The sequence below is a fragment of the Quercus lobata genome, chromosome 2 (genome assembly GCF_001633185.2).
Source record: "Quercus lobata isolate SW786 chromosome 2, ValleyOak3.0 Primary Assembly, whole genome shotgun sequence".
NCBI lineage: Eukaryota > Viridiplantae > Streptophyta > Magnoliopsida > Fagales > Fagaceae > Quercus > Quercus lobata.
The window spans coordinates 43,098,845-43,116,217 of record NC_044905.1 but is presented as its reverse complement, the minus strand read 5'-3'; the positions used below and the strand labels follow the sequence as shown (position 1 = coordinate 43,116,217).

Below are 17,373 nucleotides of genomic sequence, written 5' to 3'. Positions count from 1 at the left end.
ATGACTTTTATTAGCTGATTTCGTGCTTGACAGTGTTGGGAGTATTGATTATTCAAGGCTATCCATATCTTTATTTATATTATATAATATTAGGCCTTTTTTTTTGTCCCTTCGGGGACATCCGATAAAAAAATGACTTTTATTAAATAAATAAATAAACTAAAGATCTTCACAATTTAACCACCAGCTAAAGCCAAAATGATAAAAAGTTCCACCAAATTTCTTGAACGGAAAACAATGCATAGCTCAGAATCTATTTTGCTTATGATCAGCTTGTTTGAAATGGTGGCCAAATCTTACATTGGTAATTTGCAAGGAAATTCTTTTTCATGTGAAATATATGAAGAAAAATACTAATTAAACAGATAATTTTTGTCTCAAACTACAAAGCTGTGAAACTAATGGGAATATATCTGTTACAACAACAATCATTTGTCGGAATTATTATAATCTTATCTACAAAATGGGTTTGATACACTCTCACGACTTCCAAGAATCGTTTAGGCCCGAGATTTGGAATTCATTGTCACAAGCATAGTAAGATATTTTCCTAAAACTTACTCCAACTCCTTTATAAAATCAACATTATCTACAAAAACCTGCAAAATAGGACAAATAAATTAAGTATCAAACTAATTGAATCATAAAAGTAAGATCAGAAAAGAAAACATCCTGATTGATTTCTCTTACCAGAAAAAGGAAAGGACCAAATTAATTAATAATAAGATTTTGTATTTCAAAATTTTACTTTGCTTGTGTGTGTGTGTAATCATTGTTAGCATGCTTGGATGACCTGGAGCCATTTCTTTCTCTTGCAATTTTCTATCACCCCCCAACATTGACCTAAAGGAAAATTTCCTAATACCTTAAAACTAAGTCAATCCTCACTTCTTCACTAAGATGAGCACTTCTTCGCTAAGACTTCTCTTGAGATAATGACTCATTTATAAGTTATAACCGTAAAGGCTACAGCTACAAAAATCTTCATGCTTGTGGTGTAGTATTGAGTCTTATAAAGCATATAAAAAGAAGGGTTTAAACAATAAATCAGTGTTAAAAAAATAGAATTTCAAATATGAAAATGAAAAATAACAACCAACATTGAGCACAGCAACTAAACTTGGCAGATATCCAAGCAGTGAATCCAATAGTGGCAACAACTAGCAAGCTGTCTATTTTTTGTGTGTTCTTGACCTAACCCTAAATGCCTTCCATACATGCATCCGGGTAAATATACCTATGTATGTAATCTTAAAGCAACTATACCATTAATTAAATATTTTTTTCTGAACTGTTCTTCAAAGATTCTAGCAGAGGTGAGAGGCACTGCGACTGCAGCAAAAAGCTAATCAAGTTATATATGTAAAACCGTTGGAAGACGTACTGAATATTACATATTTTCTTAGACACTCTTTACTCATATCTCAGGGCAAGGCTTGAATGAGAATGTATTGGGTATTATCCAAGAAACATATTTTTGATGTGATATCTCTCCATGGAACTCTAAATGGAGACCATAAGGGAGTTTTTCCTTGGATAGCTATTTGGAAGATTGAAGTATCTAGAAAATTCACTTTCTTTGTGTGGACAACAGCTCATTGTAAACTTTTTAGCATGGATAACCATCAAAAGCGAAAGATCCATCATTGTTGATCTATGTTGCATGAGCAAAATGGACACAGAAACTATTAACCATCTTCTACTTTTTGTGGATAAGGCACGGGATCTTTGGTCTATGGTTTCCTCTTTATTTTTAATTTCTTGGGTCAATATTTTCTCAGTGGAGGAAGATCTCTTTATGATTGGGTTAGGAGCATTGGCATATTAATTATTCTTCTCTTTTGGAATTCATAGACATTTGTAATTTTTAGTCTTAGTTTGTTGAATAGCTTTGGCATACTTCCTGTGTACTCAGGCTACTTATCTAAAACATATGCAAAACACTGATGAAAAAAAAAAAAAAAAAAAAAATTCCCTGACATAATCAGAAAAACATAATGTCTTTACAAGCCATACCGTCTTCCAACCATCAGGATCCAAGCATGCAGTAATCTTGGTGTTGATACCTGGTAATGGTCCAGGTTCCCGGGTAATCTTGCCCCCAGACAGCTTAATAGCTTCTGCGGTTTTATAAACGTCATCTGTGCCTATTGCGATCTGCAACAATGTAAGAAATCAGTCCCCAAGCCCAACAAACTATATATGATACCAGACTTTATAGCATTGACAGTAACAAGCAAAACAATATTCAATACCATGCGGCCAACAGCAAAACCTTAATGACAAATTTGAGGGGAAGAAAAACCCACTTTCTTTTTAGGAGAGAGGGGGGGGGGGGGTCTATGGTTTCTACCTGAGCATAAGCATTTCCCTTGTCATATTCGGTGACCCCATAGTTGTATGTCAATTCCAGAACAACATTTTTATCTTCAGGGCCATAACCCATCATAGCTATTGTATACTAGATGAAAACCAAAGAAAATTAAGTCAGTAAGGTAGAAATAAACACACCAACCAACTATGACTCCCAGAAATGGGATCCTTTTATCAGTTATGAAAGACATTAAAAACAATATATATATATATATAGGTCAATACATTGAACCATCATGTCAAGATATAGATACCTTGTACTCCGGATTGTCTCGTTTGCGAAGAAGTTCCAAGCCAAAGGCCTACATAATAAAAGGAGATACAGATTAAAAAAAAAAAGGTAGCTTAACAATGGAGACTACACATTGCCCAATCTTGCACAGCAAAACTCACCTTCTCATAAAAATTTATGGAACGATCAAGGTCACCTACACGGAGCATTACTTGACACAAGGGCTCAGGAGTAGGCCCTCTCTCCAAAAGTTCAAACTTGTAACCATCAGGGTCCTCAACAAATGCAATCACCGTACTGCCACCTTTGACAGGACCAGGTTCTCGGGTTACTTTTCCACCCTTAGCCTTTACGAGTTCCACAGTCTTGGCAACCTAATCAGAGACCACGAAGATAAAACTCCAGCACATGTCTCTTAAGAAACAACAATCTAGAGAACAGTCAAGGCATATGTGACAAAAGTGCAATTGTAAGGAGCTAACATACAACAGGACGAGAAGAATATTATCTACCATATGATTAAAGGAAGAAGATATGAAAACTTTTTCAAGTACAGGAACTCACATCTTCAACAGCAATACCAAAATGGCCAAACCCAGTTCCAATATCATACTTGTCAACTCCATAATCTGGAAGCATTAGTCAATCAAAATGAATAACAACAAAATGCACTGATAGCACAGAAATGTTTACAAAAAACTTCATGCAAGGACCAAGTACAGTCCTTATGTCACTATTTTAGTATTTCATGAAAGGACCACAAGAAGATTCATTTTTCATAAAGATCAACAAAACTAAGTACTAGTTAGATGGCCTACTATAAGTGAGTTCAATAACAAAGTGAGAATCTTCAGGTCCATATCCAAGAAAAGCATTTGTGTATCTCTCCTCTGGTATGTCACGTTTTCTCAGCAGCTTCATTCCCAGGCACTCTGTGTAGAATCTGCAATCACCAGGAATTTTACTTAATCCTAGGTTCACTCTCAATGTATTTGTTTAAAAGAATAGATGATATATAATATGATAAGTGAAATTAACATTATACTGAAAAAGCATACTTTATGGTCCTGTCCAAGTCTCCAACACGGTAAACAACATGAAGCATCCTTCGCTTATCTTTCTTGACCCACTCTAGGACATTTTCCTGGGTAGCAGTTGTGCTTGCTTGGGCTGCATTTCCAGCTGCTGCCACCCCCATGTCATTACCCTCTCTTCTCAAAAGCTTAGCAGCTCTCAGACCAAAGAAATGTGACTGTGGAACAGCTGGATAACAATTCAAAATCATTAATTTTGTCTGAATTTATGAAACAGTCCAATACCATCAATATACTAGTGTTTCCTATGCCATAGCATGATGTGAGACCCACGGTTTTTTAATGTCTCAGGAGTAAGCCATGAAAATTTATTTTAAATAGAAAACCCATATCATGTAAAAGATGATACAATCGCTTCAACCAAAACAATGACGAGAAAAAGGGGTGACAACTCATTTGCTTTATAATCTAGAGTTTCAAATTCTTAAATATGTACCACAGTCACAATCAAAACACATCATGAGCTTCTAATGCCAAACATAGCTTTTAAAAGAGTTCTGAAAAGTTGTGCGCTTATGTTGTCCCAAATGGCACTTCCTCCTCAAATAAGAAAGAATGAATTTTGAGGTCACGGGTTGTTTGAAAACTCATATTAGCTTAAGTGCTTATTTGGTATAACTTATTTTTCAGCCTCTTTTGTTTTGTTTTTTTTTTTTGTTTATTCAATATAGGAATTCTACTCTATACCCTAATACGTATATATATATATATATATATATGTGTGTGTGTGTGTGAAAGCTTCCTCTGAAAACTTGAACTCGACCTTGCCCCCACCCCCACAAGTATAAGACCGCCGCACCAAGAGAGTGTGGTAGTTAAAAAGCTGTACAACTAAACAAAAGTGAAGTTTAAAAAAAAAAAAATACGAAGTGTGCATTAACAAACGGGCACTAAGTGAAATAGATAGATATGCAACCCCAAAATCTTGTTCAATTAATAAAAAAGCAAATTAAATGAAACAAATGCAATTGAAATTGTTCATTAGCATTGAGAGTGACAAGAATTTCTAAAAATCCAACAAAGAAAACGTCCAACAATCCATCACCAAAAAAAAAAGCCCCAAATTGCATTGAAAGTTGTTGACAGAGATAAGGAAAAAGAGGGTTTGACTCACCGCTACCAAGATGCAAAAGAGAGAGACGGCGAGAGGGGATGGTGCAAGAAGAAGAAGAGAGAGAAAAGGAGAAGAGGCGAGGAGAAGCAGAAGCAGAAGCAGAAGCGAATTTGAAGGAGGAGAGAGAAGGTCCAATGGTTGACGCCATGGGTATTATCCTCACCATGTCTCAGCTTGCACTCTTTGTGTTTGTGGAAATTTCTGTATGGCTAGAATGTCTATATGTAGCTGTGTGTGTCGTCTGGGAAGTGGGAAGGAGAGAGAGAGAGAGAGAGAGTCGTCTGAGAGTCAGTCAGATAAGGCCTTTGTCCTGATTTTTATTTTTTTTGTTTGGAGAGTACATATATATATATATATATATATTTATATAAGAGAATAAAAACGGTGGGGTTGCGTACTCGCGTTGCGTTCATAAACACACTGTGTGTGTGTGTTAGAGTTGGAGTTGGAGTGAGGGTGAGGGGTTATTTTGATTCGATTGGGCAGAGTCGTGTCGTGGTTCATGTAATTATCTCCAACCACTGCTCTGCTGTTTGCTTCCCGAACTTTCTTATCCACAATGGGTCGGGGCTCCACACACACTCCGCCCTCTTCTTCTTACTTTCTTTTTTACGGATATTACAACCAAACTGGCCCATTTGCGTGAATTTCTTATTGACGGTTAAACTATTTTGTCCTTTTGTCTTTATACATGAAAAATTATATTTTACCCCTACCTAAACTATACATCTTTTTACATTTACATCCTTAAACTATGAGAATGCATATTTAACTCCCTAAACTATTATTTATGTATATTTTTAGGTTTTCACAGTTTTGGTTTGTATATTCATAATGATACCATGAGCGCTTTAGGGCGTCCCCAAGATATGTTTTCAGATACGGCTATACAATTACAACCCGTCTTTGCTCAATGGATACAAAACACCCATGCTTTAGCACCTGGTGCAACGGCCCCCGGTGCAACAACAAGCACCAGTTTGACTGGGGGGGGTGCTGATTTAGTGTCAGTGGGCGGAAAGGTTGCTTTGTTACCTATTCCATTAGGAACCGCGGATTTTTTAGTACATCACATTCATGCATTTACGATTCATATGACGGTATTGATACTCCTGAAAGGTGTTCTATTTGACTCATGTAACACTTTGCACCCCATCTCATGAGTAATAATTTAGAAAAGTAAGTGTGTTTTCTCATAGTTTAGAAAGGTAAGTGTAAAATGAGTCATAATTTAGGGAGGTAAGTGTAAAATGAGTTATAGTTTAGAGGGGTAAATGTAAAAGTGGTCATAGTTTAAGAGGAATAAAGTGTAATTTTCCATATATATATATATATGGGTCAACTCAACCCCAAGCTCCGCCCACTTGCTTCATTTCCCGACTCTTTGCCCCTAGCGGGTACACAAGGTAGAGTACCATCATTCTCTCTTAGCTTCGAATGCCAGTTCAAAACTTTTGAAAGAAGATTTCCGGGTTGCATTGGTGAGTAGATACCCTTTAATAGGAGTTGTTGATTCATTATGCCTCTCTCCAGTAGATGACCAGTTTGGGTCTAAGCAGAGAAAGAAGGATTTACAATTTTGTGCCAAAAGAGATAGATGAATTGCAAAGACTAAGCTGCCTTCTCACCACGGGCATATTTTCCATCTTTCATACTGACACTAAGATACGAAATTTACTAAACTATTTAAGCCAACACCAATGTTTATTCATCACAATGATCATCAAAAAAAAGGAAAGGTTTGGGAGCTTATGCTTCCTCTGCTTGTAATTGATCAAATGAACTAAAGGTTAGTCACTGTTCCACCCAATCTTGTTTGTTTTATAAGTATAAAATATGGCTAATCATGACTTGACCAGGAAAAAACATTAAAATAAAATATATAAAAAATACAGGAAAGTGACACATTTAAAACACTAGGGACCAACACATAATGTAAATGTTTAGGACCAAAATCATAATAAAACACCAGCTAATAAACTAGTTTTTTTTTTTTTTTTTTTTTGAAACTAAATATTCAATTCATTCAAAGAAAGGCATGAAAGCCAATACACAGCACAGACCTGATAGAAAAACCAGCAAAGAAAAGGTAACAAGATAGACCACAAAAAGACCAGACCACAAACTAATTCCTTTAACTGAACCTATCTACACCAAGGAGATTAGCTACAATATCTGGAGTTGAACCCGTCTAGCTCTTCGGCTCCCCACTTCTCTTGGCCTGTTGAGCAAGTTCATGGGCTATCTTGTTGCCATTCTAATTGCTGTCCCCCACACCTGATATGCAGTTGTTTTGCTAGCTTCAAAGATTAATTGGTTTCTATGGTACCAAATCGCCCAAGCTACACCAAAAAAATTTTCCAAGTCACATTGCGTTCCCTGGCTTATTATGGTGAGAGCCAGATCAGACATATCACACTTGCTCTCCAAAAATTTTCCCGGGCTATTCCTCCACTTTGACCAAACTGCCTTTGCTAGCTCACAACTTAGAATGGCATGCTTTACACCTTCTTCTTCATTCTTGCAGATGGGGCATAGGACATCAACTTGGATTCCTCTTCTATTTAAATTCACCATGGTGGTTAGTGCATTCATGCACAAACGCCAAGCAAAAATGCGGATTTTTTCTGGAATATTCAGTTGCCATATTCTTTTCCATAGAGGGGCACGTACATCTCCCCTAGAAGTCTCAGCTTGGATGTCTGAATCCAGCATTTTCTTGGCAATATAATAAGCACTCTTCACCGAGAAAATTCCTTTTTTACTACCCACCCAAATTATAGAGTCCTCCAGAAGGTGATGGCTAATGGGGATATTAAGAATGGTTTTTACCTCAAAAGGTAGGAAGATCTCAACCAGCTTGTCCCTTCTCCACATTTTTGTATCTTCATCTATGAGGGATGATACCATTGGAAAATCACCAAAGTCTTTTGGAGGAGAAATGACCTTGTAAGTCGTTGGGGTTGGCAGCCACTTATCGTCCCAAATATGAATTAGTTTACCGTTCCCCACTCTCCACCTAGTGCCTTGCTTAAGTACTTCCAAGCTTTTGTGAATACTTCTCCAAGCAAAAGATGGGTTGCTTCCAATACTAGCCCCAAGAACGTCACAGTTAGGAAAGTATTTTGCTTTATACACCCGGGCCATCAATGATGACGGCTCTTCAAGCATCCGCCACCCCTACTTAGCAAGCATAGCCAAATTAAAAGCTTGGAGATCTCTAAAGCCCATACCACCGTCCCTTTTTGCTCTGCATATTTTTGACCAGCTAACCCAAGCAATCTTGGATTCTTGATGCTTTTGGCCCCACCAAAAATTCCTCATCATTCCTTCATGTCATCACAAAGACTCTTTGGAAGCAAAAAATACCCCATTGTATATATTGGTATTGCCTGAGCCACAGCTTTTATTAGTATTTCCCTACCTCCAATAGATAATAATTTCTCCTTCCACCCCATTAGCTTCTTCCCAACCCTTTCTTTAATTTCATTAAAAACTTGTTTCTTGGATCTACCAATCATGGAAGGCAACCCCAAGTATTTCTTTGGTGGGGTATCCTGCATTGAGCCAAGAATATCCTTCACCTCTTCTCTTTTTTCCTCTGTATTTCGGCTAAAGAACACAGATGATTTATCTGTGTTAATCTTCTGGCTAGAAGCTTCTTCATACTTGTGAAGGATTGTTTGTAATTCCCTGCTTTCTTGCTCACTAGCTTTGTAGTATAGGATGCTGTCATCGGCAAAGAGGAGATGGGAAACAGTTGGGCAGTTTCTGCAAATTGAGATTCCAGAGAGTCTGTTGTTTCTAGTTGCTTCCAAAATTAAACATGCAAAACCTTCTAAACAAAGCAGAAATAAGTATGGGGATATTGGGTCTCCTTGGTGTAGACCCCTTGTGGGGGTGATACAACCTTGGGCAACCCCATTAATAAGCACAGAGTAAGTCTCAGTAGTTATGCAATTCGTAATCAAGCTAATCCATTTGTCATTAAAGCCCATTCTTTCCATGACTTTCTTTAAAAACACCATTCTACCCGGTCATAGGCTTTACTCATGTCAAGTTTAACAGCCATATAGTTTTCTTTCCCTTCCTTCTTTTTTAAGTAGTGCATAATTTCAAAAGCAACTAGGACATTATCTATTATTAAGCGGCCGGGGACAAAAGCACTTTGGTTTTCTGAAATGATGGTGGAGAGAATAGGTTTTAATCTATTCGCTAGTACTTTGGAGTTAATTTTGTAAGACACATTGCAAAGACTTATAGGCCGGAATTCATTCATTTTAGTTGGGCTATTTGGTTTTGGTATGAGGGCAATGTTTGTTTGGTTTAGGGGTGCTACTGATGCATTTGAATTTAAGACATTCAACACAGTATTAATAATATCATTGCCAATAACATCCCAATATTTTTGGTAAAAAATTGCAGACATATGGTCAGGGCTCGGGGCTTTTTTTGGGTGCATGGAGTGGATAGCTTGAATGATCTCCTCCCTTTGGAATTCCTTTGTGAGCTGCTCGTTCATCTCTGGGTAACACTTCTTGGAACTAAATTGGCTACTTCCTCAATTCTGGATGGGTTGGAGGTTGAGAATAATTCTTTAAAATACTCTGTTGCTATGCTTGCAATGCCTCCCACATCTTCACACCATTTCCCGTCCTTGTCCCATAGACCTCTGATCTCATTTTTCTTTCTTCTTTGTGATGCTTTGTGGTGGAAATATAGGGTGTTTCTATCACCTTTTTGGTACCATTGTACTCTTGATCTTTGGTGCCATCTAATTTCTTCCTCTTCCAAAAGCTCATTAATTTCTTTCCGTAATTCATTTATTTTTGCTCCTTTATTGCCATCTCTGTCCTCTTGAACAAGAACTTGGAGGGATTTCCTTTTCTCCTAGATTTTTCTAGGGTAGTAACCAATATCAGTTTGGCTCTATCTGGATAGTCCAGCTGCACACTCAGTCAGACCTTCAACCAACCCAACCGTTGATTGTGTGCTCGAATAATTTATCCAAGCTTCCTGGATAACTTCCTTACACTTCTCATATTTAGTCCATGCTTCTTCAAAGTGGAATCTTTTCTGCCTTTGAATTGCTGGGTGTTGTTGGTCTGTCAATAGGATAGCACAGTGATCAGAGGTTGGTTCCACAATATGATAAACTCTAGCATTTTGGTAATTCTCTGCCCACTCTACTGAAGCAAGGACTTTATCTAGCCTTAATTGAATTCTTCCCTTATTTAGCCTTTGATTACACCAAGTAAATTCTGGACCCTCAAAACCCATGTCTTGGAACCCACAAGTATCTATTACCTCTCTAAAACCTTCCATTTGCTGTTGGGCTCTATCGGGCCCCCTGATTTGTCTGTTGCCAACACAATTTCATTAAAATCTCCCAAACACATCCATGGAAACTGGTACTGAGAGTTGAGATACCTGAGTAGACTCCAAGATTCCTTTCTCAAACTTGTTTCCGGGTTTCCATAAAAGCCAGTCATCCTCCATTTGAATCCAGACTTAGAATTTATCACAATAGCATCAATGTGGTATCTTGAGAAGCTTCTGATTTCAACGTCTAAATCCCTGACCCATAGGAGAGCCATTCCCCCACTTCTACCTTCACTTGGGATTATTAGACCATTTGGCAGACCAATTCTTTCCTTTACCTTCACCATTCTTTTAACACCTACTTTCGTCTCCATTAAGAAGACCGTACTGGGATTATGTCGCTGCACAAGGTTGTGAAACACTTGAACTGTCTGGGGGTTCCCAATTCCCCGGCAGTTCCAGCTTGAAGAAATCATGGCTCTTGGCGGTGTTGCCTTGCAGCCACCACCGTTGAATCAAAGGAAAAATACTCACCTCCACATAACCTTTTCCTGCTGCCATCTTCTTCATTCTCCTCTCCCAGAAGTCTTCGCTTCGTTCCCACTACACTTACAATTGTGTCCATAATTTCTTCATTGTTTTGTTGTTATCTGGCCAATTTCTTCAATTTGCCCTTTTTAACTTGGGCCTTTTCCTTATCTCTGATTGTTTCCACTTCTTCATTAGGCCCATTTCGTATTTTAATTGGGCTTGTCACCTCATGGCACTCTCTTTGCTGTTCGGCCCTTTTAGCCACTTGTGGGTCCCGAAAATTGCTATCCGCTGATTTTTTGTAGTCTTCAATAACATACGAGCCCACGTTTTCTTGTTTGTCCATATCTTCTTTGTTTCTTTGGCTTTGAATTTGAATTTGAAAATTCTTCTCCAAGAAGTTTCTATCTCCATCAGTTGTCACATTGGTCAGACTTACATCACCATTTCTCTTTACAGGAAAGTTTCCCGTTTCTTGGTTTTGCCCCATCCCTTCTTGCCTTCTGCCTGTCTCCGTCCTGAGTGCTGTGTTTTGCCTTCTTTCCTCTGAATCTTGTTGATCGTTTGGCATTGTAGAAGTTTTTGTTGGGCCATTCTTTAATCTGCTTCCTTTATTTCCCCTTTGAGCTCTTAGCCATTCCCCATATTGTTGGGGTTCGTTTGTATTATTTACCCCTAATTGACAGTGACGATCATCGTGTCCCAATATCCCACATAGAAAGCAGAATATGGGTAGTCTTTCATATCGGAAATATATCCGATGTACCTCTCCCTCTGGACTAGCCACCATACCACACCGCCTTAGCGGTTTATTCAGAGGGATCTCAACCCGAATTCTCATATATTTTGCTTAGTCCGAAGACCATGATCTAGAATCTGCCATCACAAACTTTCCAATACTATTTCTTATATCTCTTCCAGTTTTCTCAGACATCATATCAAAAGGAAGACCCCATACCTGTAGCCAGAATGGTGAGTGGGTGAAGATGATGTTATTAGCAGTCAAACCCCTTTTCCATCTTTGAAGTAGAAGGAGATTATTTTCGAAATTCCATGGGCCGTTTGATTCCACCCATTTCAGTTGGTGCTCATTTGAAAACTTGAACTGGTAGATGTCATTTCCAACCTCTACAATCCTTAGATCTGGCCCCACTTTCCAAGCCAAGCGTAGTGTATTCTTCAAGGCTCGCTGGTTCTGCTTCCTGTCTGTCAACAAACGCCCCATCAGACTAAGAGCACATTCTTCTAATAGCTCAGATCTACCTTCCCCAGATACTGAGATAAGAACTTCTTCTTTCTTGGTTAACTGCATGTACTTTAAACCTTCTATTAGATCTTGTTCCATTTTGACTTGAAAAGCATCTGTTGCCCACCAGAGTAGACCCAGACATGACTTGTTCATTAAATAAGTTGACACGACACTATTCGTATAACTTGTTTAATAAACAAGTTATGTTATGATTGACACGACCTAACATGTCTTAGTTAATAAATAGGTCATGTAATCAAGCTAAGACATTTAAGAGACAAGAATGGACCCTTGTACTTTGGAAAGGCTAAATCACTATTCTAGGTGCAGTATCACCCATACATTCGAAAAGAAAACATTATCTTGTATGGTAAATTGGTAATCAATGAAGTATAAGGTTAAGAGTTTTGTAATTCAATTGACTCCTTTTGGTATTTCCAACAAAGATGTCCAAGATTCAAATTTCCCCTCTCCCTACTCCCAACTATTGAATTATATTTTTTTTTTTTTAAAACACATTAATTTAACCTTGAAAGGAGGCACTGATCTTTTTTTTTTTTTTTTTTTTTTTTTTTTTTTTTTTTTTTTTTTTATAAATAATAATAATAATAAATAGAGAGGTGCTACGTTCACAACATTTTTACAATATTTTCACAACAAATCATAGGTGGTTAGTTGTTATTAGTTCAAATTTGAACCTAACACTAAAATTACTTTTTTGTCCCAACAATAACAACCAGTAACAACCTACCACTTAAGATTTGTTATAAAAATGTTGTGGACATATCATTTCTAATAAATACCTCGATATGGGTAACCATCTTTGGAAAAATTATTCGATGTATTCAATTATGTGCTACCCTATTTCTCCCTCTTCTAACACAGCTTATGGAGACTGAGTGCAGCCCACAAAGGCTGCATTAGATGTCTTCATAAACATATCCCAGCAACAAATAACCACCTGAGGGGCCTGCCACTACTTTCATGACTATAGAATTGTCACCTTCAATTATCAACTTTGAAAAACCAGCTTCCATAGCAAACTTAATAGCCTTTCAACAAGCCAATGCCTCCACCTCTTCACTGCTACTGACTGGAGGCCCTTTGACTGACATTGTAGCCATGACTTCACCATATGAATTTCGGATTATTGCTCCAAAACCCGAGCACTGAATCCCATCAAATACAGCTGCGTCGAAGTTAAGCTTATACACCAATGAAGGAGGAGGTTCCTAGCTCTATGCGGGTTGTGCCGCCATGTTTGGAAGGTTCATCTGGTCTTGCACTTTCCTATACTCGTCTAAGTACTCCACTGCTCTCTGGTTCAACCACTTCGCATCCCTTATCTGTCCGCCAAGTACAATCACATTTCTCTGATTCCAAATAAGCCAGGCTTGAACAAGGAAAATTCAAAATCATATGTTGATAGCCTGTCCAATAAATGCTCAAACAAAACCACAATGTCATGGAAAATAGTGGTACACTTCTGCAAACAGATAACACAGCCAGCCCACACGTCCTGTGCAACCCCACACTCCTAAATTGCATGTAATGCAGATTCAGGTACCCCATTGTGTCTCATTGATAGCCCCTCTCAGTGATTATTTTCCTTCAGACCAGATTCACTCGGGTTGGTAAAATGTCTTGGTATGTTCTCCACCCGAAAATTTTAATTTTATTTGGCACATGCAATTGCCAAAGTTTCTTCCACACCTGTTGACCACTCGCCCCACCAGAGCTACCTACCCCACCATCCTTCCTCAACACTTTCCTTGCAACATGGTACCCCGACTTAACAGCATACTTCCCATTCTTTGTATGCAACCATACAACTAAATCAGATATATTCCTTCGGCTCAAATGAATTTTGCATATGGCATCAGCTTCCTCTCTACAAAATCTTTCCATAATCACATCATGCCTCCACGCATGTAAATCAACATCAATAAGCTTTGATACCATCATCTCCTTATCAACATCATGTCCCTGATGGAGAATTCTATTTGCTAGGCAGTTTGGTATCCATTTATCTAAATATACTTTAATGGATTCACCATTCCCCACACACTAACAACACCCACTCTTAAGAATAGGTAATGCAGCAACCATGCTCTTACATGCATACAAATAGTTTGGTGACTCAATCGCATCCAAAAAATTGCATCGAGGTAAGTATCTTGCCTTAAAGCATTGAAATAAAAGAGAACTTTGATCATGCAGTGACCTCCACCCTTGTTTTGCTAGCATGGCAAGATTAAAGAATCTCAAGTCCCTAAAACCCATCCCACCCTTGTTTTGCTAGCATGGCAATGTATTTTCCTCTTATTGCCAACCTGTCCCCACCAAAATTTTGCACACATTGCTTTCAATTTGTCACATAGTTTCACCAGTAATTGAAATACCCTCATAGTATATGTTGGAATGGATTGGGCAACTGCTTTTATAAGCACTTCCTTCCCGGCCCTTGATAGCATCATACCCTTCCAACCTTGTAAGTTTTTCCAAACCCTATCCTTTAGAAAAGAAAAGGTTTGATATTTGTCCCTTCCCACCAACGTAGGTAACCCCAAATATGCTTCAAATCTCTCCACATGTTTCACCCCCAAAAGTTGCCACAAACTCCTCCCTCTGTTGATTAGGGGGTATTACTACTAAAGTATACCGATGATTTTTCCATATTTATGCATTGGCCAGATGCATGAGCATAAATCTGTAAAACCTCATTAATCACATCAACCTCACCCTGTGTAGCTCTACAAAAAAGCAAGGAGTCATCAGCAAACATTAGATTTGAAATTTTAGGCGCCCTTCTACAAACAGATACCCCATTAATATGCCCTTCATGCTCAACCTTTGTTAATAGTGAAGTAAACCCCTCTGCACATAAAAGGAACAAATATGGCGAAAATGGATCACCCTGATGAATACCCCTAAATAAGTTGATATTCCTATAAGGTTTACCATTAATGAGAATAGAAAAGGACGGTATGGTGACATAACCCATCACCCAACCAATCCATCTGTCTAGAAATCCCATCTTTTGCATCATGCCTTGTAGAAAAGACCATTCAACTCGATCATACACCTTGCTAATCTAGCTTCAGTGCAAGCGAGCCTTTTTTGCTAGAATGCATGGTATGCAACATCTTATAGGCCACCAAGACATTATCAGTGATGAGGCATCCTAGGACAAATGCACTTTGAGTAGGTGATGTAATAGCTGGGAGAATTTTTTTCAGTCTGTTAGCCAACACCTTATAAATAATTTTATAAATGACATTGCATAAGCTAATAGGCCGAAAATCAGACATTTTCTTAGGATTCTTCACTTTGGGAATTAACACAATATTAGTGTGATTAATATCAGGAAGCATGACACCAGGATTCAGATAATCCAACACAGCAGAGACAACATTATCTCCCATTAAATGCCAAAACTTTTGGTAAAATAAAGCACTCATACCATCAGGTCCAGGAGCCTTTGTTGGTCCCATTTGAAACAACGCCACTTTAATCTCATCAACAGTAAATTCACTGGACAAAATCTGATGCATGTTAGGAGTAATCCGATGTTCCACCGCATTAAGACATTCCTGAATCTGATCACATACACCTGCATTAAACAAACTATCAAAATAGTTAGTAGCAACTTTAGCTATTTCCTCCACCTCTTCCACCCACTGTTCATTCGCATTTTTGATTCCATGGATTGGGATGCTTTGGAATGAAATTTTTTTGTATTTTCGTCCCCATGTTTCAACCAAGCAATTCTAGATCTCTAAGCCTAGAAAATTTCCTGTTTCAGAAGAAGGTCATCCAATTTTTTACTCACATCCAGATATTCAAATCTAGACCCTTTAGTGATCTCAGTTGCATTTAGACTCTCAAGCTATTTTTGGATTTGCTTTATCTCTTCATCATTTGGCTTGGATTTTGAGGAACCCCATGCCCTTAATTCTACTCCACAAGCTTCAATTTTTTGTTTCAGCCTAGTTATACCATGCATGCTGTCGACGCTCGGCCTAAAACGAAGAACTTCCGTTGAGCCTTCGTTTGACCACCTGCCGTGGCGATGCTCCCCCACTCACAGGGACTGTTAGAGGTCCCTCTCGATGGTTGTGTGGTTTGCGCGGTGCTTTAGGTGCTCTCTTTCTCTCTTGGTGGAGGAAGGTTGGTCTACCTTTGGAGGTGTGGCAGGAATCTTGGCCAAATTTTAAGAGAATTACCAAAGGTAAGTGAAATCGCCACCAATCATTAGGTTTTTCTAAGGTGTGATTGGTCACCTATTTCTAATTGATTTTATTATCAATCCTAGGCTAAGAAAAAGTAAATTTTTCTTAATCTAATGTAGATGGCAAAAACTCTTGATTTTTGAGTCTGGAAGTTTGGTTATGAGTGGGGAAGGTGTTAGGCATCCCACAACGCCTGTCCAAGAACAGTCATTTATTTTGATAAAACCTTAATTTTTGGATATTGGTAGTAAAAACATGATTTTGGTATTGTCTTATGGGGCTTTGTATGCATTGGGGGCTTTGAGGTTTGGCTTTTAAATGGGTGTGGTTTCAATCTATGCTTTCCTAAGGCGTTCGGCAAAGTACCAGATTTCAACGGTGAAAATCTGGCGACGTGTCACCTTACTTTCATGGTGGAAATTAGGCATCGCTTTGTCTTAGGTGACACGGATTGCGACAATCACACCAAAAATGGCGAGTGTTGGTACTGTATTTTGTCCACCGTCGATTTGCGTGCCAGACCTAAAAAATCCAAAAATATTATTTTCTCTCCATGGGGCCGTGAGAACATCCAAAATGATGCAGCACAACCCATTCAGACACCAGAGCACTCAGAATGCATTTTTCAAATAAAATGACCAAAATGTCCCTGGTCAACCTGTGGTTGATCGAAGGTCAAATGAGGTCAAAATTCTCACAAAACAACACTTTTCATGGTTTTTCACCAAATTGGAGCGTCTCAAAGATTTTTGGCCACTTTGACCAAGTTTGACAAAGTTTGACCTGAGGTTGATCCTAGGTGGGCCTAAAAACCCTAATTTTGATCCGGCCATCAGAATGGGTTGAAACCAATGCCATTGCAATGATTATCAAATTCTCATTTCAACGACTACTCATGGGTCGAAATCTATGTTAGATTGGTCGAGATATCACGAGAACTGGGATAATGCATCGATCAATGCACATCTAACTTCCAAGAGCCATAACTTTCGATCCGACCGTTGGATTTTTAAGATCCATACATTTTTAGAAATAGGAAGTCAAGATCTTTCCAGAGGTTCCAAGATCAAACCCATCTGAGAAAGTTTGAAGGTGGCTTCACTTGAAGGGCTGCCGCCTCGAAAATCGTGCTGGGGCTATAAAAAGCCCCAGGCCCCCTCTAGACAAAAAAAAAAAAAAAAGAGGTCTCCCTGGTTCTTATGCTCTGCCTGGACGTTTTTCTACAC

General features: G+C 38.5%; 3 protein-coding genes across 3 annotated transcripts; all 3 read right to left on the bottom strand.

Annotated features, from left to right (window-relative positions):
* Window positions 1-242: 242 nt before the first annotated feature.
* On the bottom strand, window positions 243-5,162 carry LOC115975665 (probable lactoylglutathione lyase, chloroplastic). Its single transcript, XM_031096549.1, has 9 exons — window positions 4,814-5,162; window positions 3,664-3,868; window positions 3,424-3,548; window positions 3,170-3,234; window positions 2,767-2,979; window positions 2,628-2,675; window positions 2,354-2,461; window positions 2,017-2,157; window positions 243-599 (listed from the first exon to the last, which is right to left on the bottom strand). The coding sequence occupies exons 1-9, from the start codon at window positions 4,977-4,979 to the stop codon at window positions 558-560; spliced, it is 1,113 nt and encodes a 370-aa protein (XP_030952409.1). The 5' UTR covers window positions 4,980-5,162; the 3' UTR covers window positions 243-557.
* Window positions 5,163-9,742: 4,580 nt separating this feature from the next.
* Window positions 9,743-10,611, bottom strand: LOC115964782. The gene is made up of 2 exons (XM_031084035.1): window positions 10,244-10,611; window positions 9,743-10,172 (listed from the first exon to the last, which is right to left on the bottom strand). The coding sequence occupies exons 1-2, from the start codon at window positions 10,609-10,611 to the stop codon at window positions 9,743-9,745; spliced, it is 798 nt and encodes a 265-aa protein (XP_030939895.1).
* Window positions 10,612-11,516: 905 nt separating this feature from the next.
* Window positions 11,517-12,011, bottom strand: LOC115964773. The gene has a single exon (XM_031084029.1). It carries the CDS (start codon window positions 12,009-12,011, stop codon window positions 11,517-11,519), a length of 495 nt encoding a protein of 164 aa, XP_030939889.1.
* Window positions 12,012-17,373: the final 5,362 nt, after the last annotated feature.

Coding starts and splice junctions, on each gene's coding strand:
- LOC115975665 (XM_031096549.1), bottom strand. CDS start 4,979: ATGGTGAGGATAATACCCATGGCGTCAACCATTGGACCTTCTCTCTCC. Junction 3,869..4,813: donor TCTTTTGCATCTTGGTAGCG/GTGAGTCAAACC, acceptor ATTGTTATCCAG/CTGTTCCACAGTCACATTTC. Junction 3,235..3,423: donor TGTTATTGAACTCACTTATA/GTAGGCCATCTA, acceptor TAATGCTTCCAG/ATTATGGAGTTGACAAGTAT.
- LOC115964782 (XM_031084035.1), bottom strand. CDS start 10,611: ATGATTTCTTCAAGCTGGAACTGCCGGGGAATTGGGAACCCCCAGACA. Junction 10,173..10,243: donor GAATCTTGGAGTCTACTCAG/GTATCTCAACTC, acceptor TGTTGGCAACAG/ACAAATCAGGGGGCCCGATA.
- LOC115964773 (XM_031084029.1), bottom strand. CDS start 12,011: ATGGAACAAGATCTAATAGAAGGTTTAAAGTACATGCAGTTAACCAAG.